We start from the raw sequence: 12664 nt of genomic DNA on the forward strand, positions 1-12664 counted from the left end.
TAGCATACAAACATGAGAAAAGTATTGATTGAACAAGAAAGCAAATAAGCATATTTCCCAAAAACAATGTCTTCTATGACAGCTAACTCACGTTTTGATTAAATAATCCAGCTTAAAAAAAGAGTAAGAAATAGTGACTGTGTGTGTTTGTGATTCCAATGAAAAAGCTGCTTTGTAGAAAATGCTCCTTCAAAATGAAACCCTTCAAATGGTGAACGGAAAGCTCCTCAATGGGATGTTTAGTAAAAGGCCAAGTCTGGTAACAGTGTTTCATGTGGCCCAGGCACCGTCTGACAATATCTTCATACTACTAATGATCTAACGGTCAGAGCTGACTGACGCTGGGTGAACTTTTATTTGAGTGTTATGAACTAAGGCACCCGTCTGGGGGGGAAAGAAAAAAAAAACAAAATTAAAGTGATTTAAAAATTCTCCTATAACCAACGTGTTATTTTCTGGTCCTGGATTTACATCATATATAATATACAAATCCTTACAGTATATAAGGGTTTAGCGTATGTTACAGTATGTAATATTTTCAATCACATTACATTCCCTTCCAAGACAGTAGGTAACTATCTGACACAAACATGGTCAGAGGACAACGTCTTGACTGTTTGGAATTGTACAATAAATATACAGTACATTGATGGGGTTGTATATGAGCGGTAATTGGCAAAGTATTTACAAAATAAAAGTGCACCGAAGCCAAACGTCTGCTTGCTAAAATAGCACCATCACAGTCGTCCCAAAAGACGGGAACCCGACACGTCCGACTCCCGTCCACCTCTCGTAGTGAAGAGTCCTCCCCCTCTCCGTCTGTCCATCTCCGGGTTACATGCTCTGTGAGCGATGTGTCCAGCACTTTGGATTTAATAAAAACAACAAACAACGGAGGAAGACTAACAATGATATCAATAATTATTATTATAATAAAAATAACATTACCAACAAATAATCTTCCTAGTTCCACTTCACAGAAGTGAAAATTAAAAAACAACAACAAAAAAAAAAGAATAAGAGTTTGTGTCAGCGTGATGGGCTGAGCAGTGGTTTGGATTCCACCATGATCGAGGGCAGGAGGATCAGGTGTGATAAACAGGGAAATCCTTTCTTCTCTCCCGCTCTTTCGCTCTTTCGCCAGCGCAGATCCCTTCCCCTTTTCTTCCACTGGTCCAGAGTTTGATTGTTTTTTTTCAGTCTGTTTTCTTCTTCTCTCCCTTTCAGTGCCGTATGAGCCTCCCTCCATCTTCCTTGCCTTTTGTTCTGCCTCTCTCTCTTTCTCCTTCTCTCTCGCTCTCTCTCTCTGTCTTTCGCTTCGTCTCGCTCTTGTGCTCCAAGGGTCAGTGCCCCTGGCAAGTCTTGCAGCACATCTGTCTGAAGTACGCACGGCTGCAGAACTTGAACTTCAGCACCAGCGGGCAGTAAGCCACTTTGTTTACATCTTTGCATTCTGGAGAGAGAAAGAAACGAGCCGGAGTTAGAGACAGATGTTTTAAAATACAGGCTGAAGAATTTTAATACATTTTAAATAAGATTCCTGGATAACTTCTTTTTTTTTTTTTTTTTTTTTTTACTGTTTTATGGGTCTTTTTTCATGAGTATGACTCTCCTTTTGAGACACAACACTAAGCAACTGATTTTCCTTAAAAAAAACAATAATTACCTGGCAATCTTTTAAAAAACCCAGAAGGTCGTTTAACAACACTTCACGCTGTTCTGAAGGTATTTCCAGACTCCTCTAATCATCTAGGTGAATAAATATTCAGTCTAACGCACGATAATAAAGATTTTTACCCGTTTCCAAGGTTACGCCTGTATTTCCAGATCCAAACAAAGTTGGTAGCCAGAAATGATATACAGTATGTCTCAGTTTGCACAATGTGAACCAAAATGAAAAGATGTGTTAATATAAAATGTGTTATCATTAACAACATCATACTGAGGTGGTCTGCTGTCAGCTCCTGATGGTCTGGATGGTTCTGTAGGGTTGTGAATGTGGACCCACGACAGAGCAGCTTAGTCTTTAAGGTTTAGAAATGACAGTAATGTCTGTGCATAAATGCATGAAAAATAATCACATCAACCCAACTGAGATGATGCATCTTCTCTGTGGAGTCAAATTCTTCATGTGTTAATGTTAATGTTGATGCTTTGTAGGCTTTACACATTGTTTAATATTATTTTTATGTATTATTTATTGCTGTATGTGTTATAGTTTATCCTTCTTTTGTTGTTTTGCATGTAAAAATAAACCTTTCCTTTTAGTGCTGCAAGTAACAGTTATTGTCATTATAGATTCATCTCAAGTGTCCGAAACGGTTAAAAAAATTACAATTGGCCTGTTTTGTCTGACCAACCAGTCCAGAATCATTAGATATTCAATTGACTGTTACATATGCCAAAGGAAAAAAAGTGTTTTTTTTGCTTCAAAAATGACTGAAATGATTAATCTAATATCAAAATAGTTGTTGAAGTAAAAATTAATTGACTAATTGTTCCAGTTCTTCTAATATTTTGTGTTTTCATATTTTGCTGTGCTTTACAAAAAAAACTCTAAACCAAACACAGTTGTCTTCTTTGAGATGCAGCAGACAAATATTTTTTTAACTCAGCTGGTTTGAAGAATCTTTCAGGATTCAGGAAATACCTTCACAGTGTTCTGGCATTTTCAGGGACGGTCCGATGCGTGGTGTTGTGTGACTCAAATGTAACAGTAATACATGAGAGGTACAAACTGGGGCTAACCTGCCACATGAGGGCTGGTGCATCTCCCTCAGGCCTCAACTGAATAAAACTGCAACTATACTTGGACGCAGAGGCTACGACTGAGACAGATCCTGGCCTCATTCACTAACTGGGCTGTCTGCCATCCCTACGATGCACACACACACATGCACACACACACACATGCGCACTCACTCACACACACATACAGCTTGCTGGATGCCGGACAGGCAGTGCTCTAAATGCCTTATCACGATCAGAGTGTCTTCCCTTATTAGGCTTCGGCCCCTGCCTCTGCAGAGCCAAATGAAACGAGACATTGCCTCACTGCTGTCCGTAAAGGAACAATTAGCCTACAGCTAATCCCATTAGCCAGCCTGTAAACTCTGCTCACGTTTTCCATTCAGGCTAATCGAAAGGCCCTTCTCTGTGCATCTGAATAGCCATCCATCATGTGTAAGTGTATATGGAGGGTTGAGCTGCTTCGCTTTGACCAGGAGCCAACCTCACTGGAAAGATTAATGTAGCTGGCAAAGTGTAGAGGAGTGTGTCATCCAAGCGTGTTTAGGTCATAGTAGAACAGTGAAGACGATGATAGAGACAGTTTATAACCTTTTGTGTGAAGGCAATGCACGTAGAGCACAATTGGTATTCACATAAACCATCAGGGTTTATGTGAATGGCGGCGATGGCGGTTTGTAAGGTTTTGCAGTTGTGCAGTTTTAAATAGAAACCTGCATCCGCCTCGGCGACCACACGTTTCTCCTCACGATGAAAAACTGCGAGCAGACAACTCGTCACACAGACGGGTCGAGCCAACGCTATTAAACCGTGATGGCAGACTCAGATGTGCTCACGTTTGGTCATCTTACCGTCGCCGTTGGATATAGGGGTGGCGTCGCACTTGCTCTCGCACTGCTGCATGGTGGTGGGCCGGAGGGACTCTGCACAATCATTAGACGGCTGCCCGGTGTAGGACAGACACTGCACCGTCCTCATCTGCTGGCCCAGGCCGCACTGCGCCGAACACTGTAAGAGAAAACATCAAGAGCAGGACTTATTGCTTCTACAGGAGCCAAAGAGGTGGTTTTTCTACTTAATGAGGTGAATGAGGACCATCTTTCTTCTGTGACCCTGAATACTGGGCATGCAGACACACACTCAGCCTTTCTGAGTAATCCCCGCACACTCACACACACACGGCACGACTTGATCCAATCAACCAATCATCAGGGCACGGAGGCAGCGAGCAGACAGAGCCAGCCAGAGTCACCTTCCCTTTTGCCTGATTCAACTGGCTGCCTGTCAGTAACTGTGTTTCCCAACACACAAAGTATCCAGGTCAACTGTAGCTCACGAGGTTTTCGGTGCACATTTTTGTGCATGTGTATTGGAGAGAAAGAGAAACAGACAGACAGAAAATTGCCTCCTCTTGTTTGTGCGGAGGAATTCCACTTTAATTCTTCTCAGACTGAGAGTTGAGCTGCGACCAGTACGCACGCGGGAAGGAGACTGGGCTGAATCCGGTCTTACTTCTGCCAAAATGTGTCTTTTGGATGGATGCTCTTACAGCCTGGCTCATACTGTTATATACAAACATTAAATAAACTGATACAGCTGCAACTCCAGAAGCAAAGCAGCAAAAGCATCCAGCAGAATATGCTGACCACAGGTGCAATGAGGACTTGTCTGGTGACTAAATACTTTTGATCATTATTTAATTAGCGGATATCTAATTAATTCTTGCATTACAACTCGTGAATTACTCAGTTAGAAGTTGGAAGTCAGGACTTGAGTTAGACGTCCTGTGCTATACTTATCAAACTTCAAGTGATGAATGGTAAGTGGTTAATTATACTGACGCAATATTATGGTAAATTACATCTACTGTTTATTTTTAAACCTATTTTCACACATTCAACAAGTGTTTTCACACCAACAGGCCATACTTAGACTTAATGACATCCAACTCAAGTCAAGCCCACATGCTTTAAATGGGGAATTAACTGTAGAAAAGGCTCAAGATCCAATTTGAAAGTTAATTTCTTTGACTGACATTCACCACACTGCAGTTGTTGGGACTCATTTTGACATTTGAAGGAGCTGATATGTGATATGTTTGGAGGGTCGTGTTCGGCTAAAAAGTGACCCCAGCTTAGGCCTTTAAAAAGCATCTTAACACATATTTGTTTTCTTTGACTTTCTGTTGGTTTCATAGCTTTTATCTTGTGTATTTTACACTTAAATTTGTGTTTTTATGTCCTCCTTTTGTCGTGTCTCGTCTTTTCCTTTGCCGTTTACATTATTTCCTGTTTTATTTAGTTATACTCACCTTTTCAGGTCACTTCATTCCTTCCCCTCCAGTGTTTCCCACTTGTGTGATTACCTGGCCCCGCCCTAATGTGTTGCACCTGTGTCTCATTGGCTCCCCTGCCTGTGTGTATAAAACCGCATGTCTTCACATTCCCCTGTTTACCAGATTGTCTTTTCTACTTGTAGTGAGCGTTCCAGCATTTTTTTTTTTTGTTATTCTTGGTTTTCCTAGTGTTTTGACCCTGCCTGATTCCTTGGATTTTTGCCTCAGCCTCGCCCCTGTGATACCTCTGCTCCGCTGACTGACTTCCCGTGTTTTTTGACCACTGCTATAAAAGCATTTTTGGATCTCGCTTCATGTCACTGAGTTGTGTATTTGAGTCCTCTGGCTTTTATTTCCATCTTTCTTCTTCACTTTGTAACTTATGTAGAGTGTTTTTAGATGCATTAAGGTAATATTGAGGTACCTAATTAGTCATTTTGATCATTATCACAAAACCAACATTGAGGTGTGGCTTTCCTTTTCATTTTCTGTGTCTGCATCTTAGCTGCAAGAATAATTGGCTTGAAAGTTTGAAATATCAAATGTGATGTATCGGTCAGCATATGATCCAAATTGGCTTAATTTTAAAGAAAATAGGCCAAAAAAAAAATCCAAATCGATGAAAAATGAGCATATTCGATGGACTTTCCCAGACTGCAGAACTAAGGGAGAAAACATTTGTTGACATGTGAAAAGTTTGTTGCACTGAGCCCAAAATGTGCACCTGCATGTCTTTGACTGACTTCTATCAATGTGCCAGTTGTAATAAAAACTGAGATTATTTCTTCTATGGGTGGCCATTAAACTCCTTTGTAGAAGAATGGGGGGAAAAAAGACTCTGAAAACAATTGCAGTAGATGCCAACAGATATATCTATAATTACTCAAACCGACTCTGGAAGCACTAAGAAACAACACACCTGCCAGCTATCATTGTGTGTGAGCACTTTGTGATATGAACCCAGACATCAGCAAATAGCCTCCCCCGCTGACGAGAGAACTACCAGGCTTTTCTGTCACCTTCAGCGATCTTCTCTTGGCTGCCTCAGATCAGTGAGCCCGCATGTCATCCCTTCTCAATTAGAGTCTTTATTAGGGCCTGCTGCCAGCCATGACAGATGGTGTACGTCAATGGTGGGACTTAAGTGGGATTTGAACCGCTGACCTTTTGCCCTGTGAGACCAGGCGTTCGGTAGCTGGCAACAATCTCTCCTTTCTGGCGCTTTCGAGAGCCGGCCAGCGAGGGAACGTGGAGCAGCAAGGGTGAAGCTTGTAATTACAGCCAAAGAAAGAAGAGGTGGAGAGAGAGAAAGAGGGAGAGAAGGTTGTACACACACCTCTGCAGCACATGAGAAAGTGCTGTGTAAGAGCAGACTCCAGCTGTTGCTCTGCGAGGTATTAACCTCGACTCTGCTCTTTGATGGACCACGCCGAGGTTATCAGTCAGCTCTGCTTTGTTTATGACTGTTATTGCCACTTATTGAATTGTAAAGTTGTGTTATTGATGTTTGTGGCTGTGAGTGCACATGTGGCCGTTATGAGGAGAGGCCTGAGACCTAGACTGCCTGACTCTTGACCTTTGACCTTTAACCCTGAACAACACAGAGCTGAAACCGATGACATCACCTCCACTGGAGTACCAGTGACCCGTCACGGCCGTCCTCTAAACATCAGCGCTGCACTGTTTAAAAATTCCAGTTTTACACTAAATTATTAACAAACCCTGCAAAATAACATGCCATACTTTTTTGTAGATACAACTCTCTCTGACGCACGTTTTTTGGCGTGTGCTCACCAACATGAGTCAGCTGTGTTGTAAAGTGTTCAACAGCTTCTCTGAGCGCACTAAGTCATGTCAGGGTGAGCCCAAGAATGCTACTCCTCAGTCTTCCTCTAAATCGTGTTCCTGGAAGTGATAGAGAGTCCTGGTCTGAGGCAGGAGATAAACTTCAAACAGGCAGTGGGGATCTTTCTGCCACTGATCACACACTCCAGGCCTGTTGGAGCACTTGGACTCGCGCACAAACACACGTCACAAGCTTGCTTAGGACCCAGTGTGTGTCACCCAGGTGTAAATTACATTAACCATTCACCAGCTTAGAGCATATGTGCACATCTTTTGTCTTCACACTATCCTTTTAAAGGATTAACCAGGACACTGAATTTGTGCCCAAGCTAAAAAGAAAAAGAAGAAGAACAAGAAGAGTCTTTTAGTTCTCAGATCTGGTTGTGATGTGACGGAGAAGCTGTCCTACCTGTCCCCATTCGCCAGGGATCCAGCGTGGAGGAGGGCAGCGTCCTAAACTGCAGCGGATTCGGACCGGAGGCTTGTTGTGGCTCGGGCAGTGGGCGGGCGGGAAGGTCTTGGTCAGATCGCTGCTTTTACACAAGGCAATGCGGTGCTTGAAGCCGGGGCCACATTTCGGTGTGCACTAAAGAGGGAGGAGGAGGTGTAAGAAGAGGATCTTGACAGCACAATGAGTCAAAGAGAACAGCTCGGTCTCAAGTGTATCGTCTTACCTCCGACCAGTCCAGGGTGACCCACTTCGGCGGACAGGACTGGTTGTTGCAAGACTCTCGTTCGATAGGTCGGTGAGTCAGACAGTGAGTGTCCTCCAGCGTCTCCTCCTCAGCAGGGCCGATCTTCCTGATACACAGGACTGTCCTCGTCCTGGTGCCGCCATCACACGTCTTCCCACACTCCGACCAGTCGCCAATAAACCACCTGATGGAGAGAAATAAAACCGTTTTGTACATAAGAACCAAAGCTAAGAATAAGCTCTGTGATTTTTGGCAGCGATGTTACTCCCTGCAGTTACTTAATTACTACCAGACTATCAGTAATCTCAGTTAGTGCGTAAAATCACATTATAGTTCTGTACATTTAAGGCAGGATTAATGAAATGCCAAAGCAGCAACTTTCCACCCAGTACAGGCTCTGAAAGCCCCAAGTTCACTTTGTTTCAATTGGTTTGTGCAAATTTTATTTGGGAACATGAACAACTAAAGGACAGTATAAACTGAAATGAAAGGGGCCTAGAGAAGGTGAAAGAGTTGGTCCTGTATTAATCTTGAGGACTTATTTCACAGCAGGACACAGTGGTCAGATTTAGTAGGAAAACCTTTAGCTATCACTCCTGTTAATTTGTCCACAACTTTCTTTTTTATTCTCTTTTTTCTGTTCTTTAAATATATCATCCACAGCCGCCCAAAAGAACATCAAATATACACACAAAAACTAAACAAAAAAATGCCCCAAAAAACAAAATATCACTTTTCTCTCTCCAGTAACTCAAATCAAATGGGTTTCTTAAAGGTAGCCAATAAAACACAGATAAATCGGGATTAGAAAAACACACTCTCAAAACTTGTATTTGCTTCCTTTGCAAAAGTAATATGAGAAGAAAAATACAGCTGTCAAATACAGAACTGGAGTCAAGAAATACCTAGCCTGCTTCAAAGTTTAGAAATACACCAACCATCTCTAAATCTGACTAATTAACACACTGTATCTCTGTTAGTTTAATATGAACTAAATTATAATGTAAAAATGACAGTTTGTGATTTTATAATGAGTTATGTAGTGTAACTTGTTTTTGTTGGCTAGATTAGGCTATTTAGCTTAAACTAGGCTAATCACCTCCTGGCTTTATACTATTACTCTCTGTATCAATAACTCATATAAAACAGGTTTCCTTAGGTATCCAAAAAACACAAAGACAAATATATATTAGAAGATGTATTTGGTTTCTTTGCAAAAGTTACATGAAAAGAATAATAACACGGTTAGCTTAACTAAGCGAGAAGCAGGGATACAGGTAGCCTGGTTCAAAGTTTATAAAACCACCAACCAGCTCCTCTAAATCTTACTAATTAACACACGGTATCTCTATTAGTTTAATATGAACACAAACTGTAATGTAAAAATGACAATTTGTGGTTTTACAGTGAGTTATGTAGCCTAGTGTAACTTGTTTTTGTTGGCTAGATTAGGCTATTTAGCTTAAACTAGGCTAATCGCTTCCTGGCTTTATACTTCATACTTGGCGGACAAATATGAGACATTTCTTTAAACGGCATTAAAACATTGTCTACAAACTATTTTACTGTTGCCAAAGTAACGTCCAAACTTATCAACATAAACGAAAATGTGGAAATAATATTAGACAAATGACCAACACCTGAACCATTTTAAAATTCATTAAAATATAAATGATGCAGATAAACTCTTCTGACACAAGCAGACATTAAGTGCCGTGTTTTTTTAAATGTGTGTGTTAGTGTCTAGCGCTGTGCCGTGCCGTGCCATGCCAGGCCGTTTGAGTTTTTTGACCTGCAGAAAATTAAGACTTAGACTTGTTCAACCCCGACAGTCTGCGGACTTCAGAATTAATATCATAAAACTGCCCAGACAACAGCCCTCCAAACACATCCAGCCTGTGAGATATTACATCATCTGAAGGAATGTATACAGAATTAACGACGTGTTCAAACATCTGTGTTAGCTTTCATTACTCGGGCCCATAAAACCCTGGCTATTCTAAAACAATTGTGTTTACACGGTCTCCTTAAGTCGGCCTCTCCTGAGGCTGCAGAAGATGTGTTTGCCCTCCTAACAGACACAAACGTCATGTGAAGCGCCGTAACTCTAAACACACACACACGCACTGCAAACAGCCTTCAAGCACTAATAATGAGGCGACTAATAAATGAGATACAACGAGTCGGCGCCCACCGAATACAGATGTGAAAATAAATAACCTAAGGCTGCAGTGTGAATGTATGAAAACAAATGGCCACTTACACAGTAGATTTATGATATTATCAGTTTTTTTGGCTGGAAGACACCAACACACTCCCTCACATGCAAATAATTGTCAAATAGTCTGAAACTAATTAACCTGATTCATTTAATCCCTATTTTTCCAGACATGATTGGAGAGTCTGGGGATGCTTCCAGCTACAGCAAAGAGTTTACGGACATTTGGCCACCAAACACAAGTTCGTATTCCACCTGTATACGTGTATATTACCCCTCGAGGATCGGCGAAGAAGCCAAAACAATCAAACACAGGTGGTCATTTTCAAGGCTCTTATTTTTGGCAAGAAGCAACCCCTGAAAATAGTTAACATATGAAGTTATAAATCACTGCCATTTTATGTTATTATTTTCTTCCAAACACATTTTACAACTAGGGCTCACTGAAACCGAATTAATATGAGTCGGTTTCACTTTTATGGAAGGTTTTTATTTTAAAAGCATTAACTATTCGAGATTTTTATATTAACAGTGGATCGGATGACTATGTGTTATGTGCAAGGTGTCGCTCGTAGTGACGAACCCTCAGAGAATTATCAACCGACTCTGCTGTTCACCTCTGCTCTACGGAGCGTTTTAGTGGCTTTAAGCTTATTGTTTTGGTTTTATGACCCCAACTTTACTGTTTTGGTGAAAAAATACACTTTGTACTCTACCTGCTTAGCACTGAACATCAGACCGAGTTAGCAACTAGCAGGTGAGCACAGTTGAGCATTTAGCAACTAAAGAGCCAGATGTTCCCCTCAGGAGTTGGAGACCAAAACAGAGCTAAGAGAAGATTGAATATTGGATTTAAAATGAAAAGGTGGCCACAAATGAATGATAATGTTGCTCTGCTGTCTAACAAGTCCATCATATCAATTTAAAAGGTAATAATATGTCACTTTTGTGTTTACAGCTTCTTTCTGCTGCCACCAATTGTCCAGAAACCCTTAATGCAGGTTTAAAATGAATGTAAACACTCTAAAATAGGGATGTTCCTATGCAAAAGTACTGAACAAATAAAGCTAAAGAGGAGGACAACTTAATAAACAATCAATCATCTATGGCATTTATCAAGCAAAAGCCAAACTTCCTCTACATTAAGGTTTTAAGCACAATTGTTTTGTGTACTTCTTGGTTTTATATCATTGTAAAATATATGAAGTTTTGGGGCTGTTGGTCGCACAAAACAACCAATCTGAAAGCATCACTTTGTCATCTGGGAACATGTGATTGCCATTTTACATACTGAACGTTTACTCTACCAATTGCCCAAATGAATGATCGAGCTCAGTGTTACGTACTCTGGAGGACATGGCTCAGTGTTGCAGTCTCTCTGGTTCTCTGGAGGTTTGCCGTCTGGGTCGCAGTAGCTGTTCTGGACCACCGAGTTGTCATCCAGCCTCTTACAAACCACCTCCTGCTTCTGGGAACCTGTAAGGGAAAAGACCCATCAATAATGCATCGCAGTGCGCAGCTGATCTCGCACATGAATCCCCCCCTTCAGAAACATGGAGCCCAGGCCGCCGTGTCGAGCGCTGTGTTTAAGCGGAGATGGTATCACTTTCAGTCTGTAGTAAATCCAGACATGTAAATTCCTGATTCTTTGCAGGATATCTTGGCAAATCACTTTTACAGAGCAGAGCGCTCTTTACTTTGGCTTCTAATGGAGAGAGTGAGGGCTACCGTATCGGTGTCACACCTCCTACTGTGTGTGTGTGTGTGTGTGTGTGTGTGCGCGTGTATACCATACCAACTCAGAAAGGGTCTGTTTGGACCCTCGTGGGACATATCCCGCAGCAGACTTGTCTGGCAGATGTAATGAGATATGGATGTGTGTGTGTATATGCGTGAAGTATAGAAAATCTACCCATCTGTGCTGAGAGTGAAATACAGTTTGGAGGAATACTGCGAACCATGGGGTTAAAGAGTTTCAGTTGTAAGGTTGTCAAAAGGTGTTTTTCATGGATTTTATTACTGTAGTGATATATTAAACAACACTTCATGATTAGCTGAGCTAGCTATATTGAATGGGTGAATGATTAAGTAACATTTTTCGGATTTAAAGCTCCGTGTGGTCAGAGACACACAGTAGACACAAATTAGATCATTTAGATCAACAATGCGACGGCATGTTTACGACACTGGAAGGCCATGTGTGCTTCACCATCTAAAGGCAGAGCTGCAAACTCCTGCTCCGGACTTGGAACTCCTTCCTCAGAAAAACCCACATGCTTATTCAGTCATGCTTTTACAAAATATTACAAACCCGTCCAGGCCGCGCTTGACAACTGGGAAGAAACACTATTTATTGTTACATGAAACCCATTGCTTTTGGGCTAAAAGGTTTGGTTTAGTCATTCTTGAGGCCATGGTCAACATTTCACTGCGGTTTCAGATTTTGAATGTTTGACTTTGTCGGACAAGCGCTCTGGAAGAGTGGTCGTCTCTGTGTGCAGCACTGGTAAACCAGAAGCTATGCAGAGCAGCTCATTCACAGAAATTACACCATATTCATTACTCCGGCTAAAATATGGAAAATATACATATTGAATTTATTAGAGGCCGAATCTCCAGCTATAAAGTAATGATTTTGGAAACCCATCGCAAATTATGATACTGGGTTTCCGCACACTGCTCTTCAGCATTTGTGGAATTATTGGTTGGGGAAGATTTACTGAATGACACAGACACACACACACACACACAAGATATAAGACATTAAATATTTGAGAAGGTTAGAAATATTCAAGAAGAATTTAAAACACCCACAGCGTGTTA

General features: G+C 41.4%; 1 protein-coding gene across 1 annotated transcript in view; it reads right to left on the bottom strand.

Moving 5' to 3' along the window:
• Nucleotides 1-1343: 1343 nt before the first annotated feature.
• The window catches only part of adamts6 (ADAM metallopeptidase with thrombospondin type 1 motif, 6), a 69380-nt gene continuing 58059 nt past the window's right edge, over nucleotides 1344-12664 (bottom strand). Inside the window, exons 20-24 of the mRNA XM_062434481.1 lie at nucleotides 11188-11317; nucleotides 7603-7807; nucleotides 7338-7514; nucleotides 3600-3756; nucleotides 1344-1453 (exon numbers count right to left, since the gene is read on the bottom strand). Of these exons, the coding sequence (XP_062290465.1) occupies nucleotides 1344-1453; nucleotides 3600-3756; nucleotides 7338-7514; nucleotides 7603-7807; nucleotides 11188-11317 (779 nt within the window). The remainder of the gene's footprint in view (nucleotides 1454-3599; nucleotides 3757-7337; nucleotides 7515-7602; nucleotides 7808-11187; nucleotides 11318-12664) is intronic.

The sequence above is a fragment of the Scomber scombrus genome, chromosome 15, assembly GCF_963691925.1.
Source record: "Scomber scombrus chromosome 15, fScoSco1.1, whole genome shotgun sequence".
Lineage (NCBI taxonomy): Eukaryota > Metazoa > Chordata > Actinopteri > Scombriformes > Scombridae > Scomber > Scomber scombrus.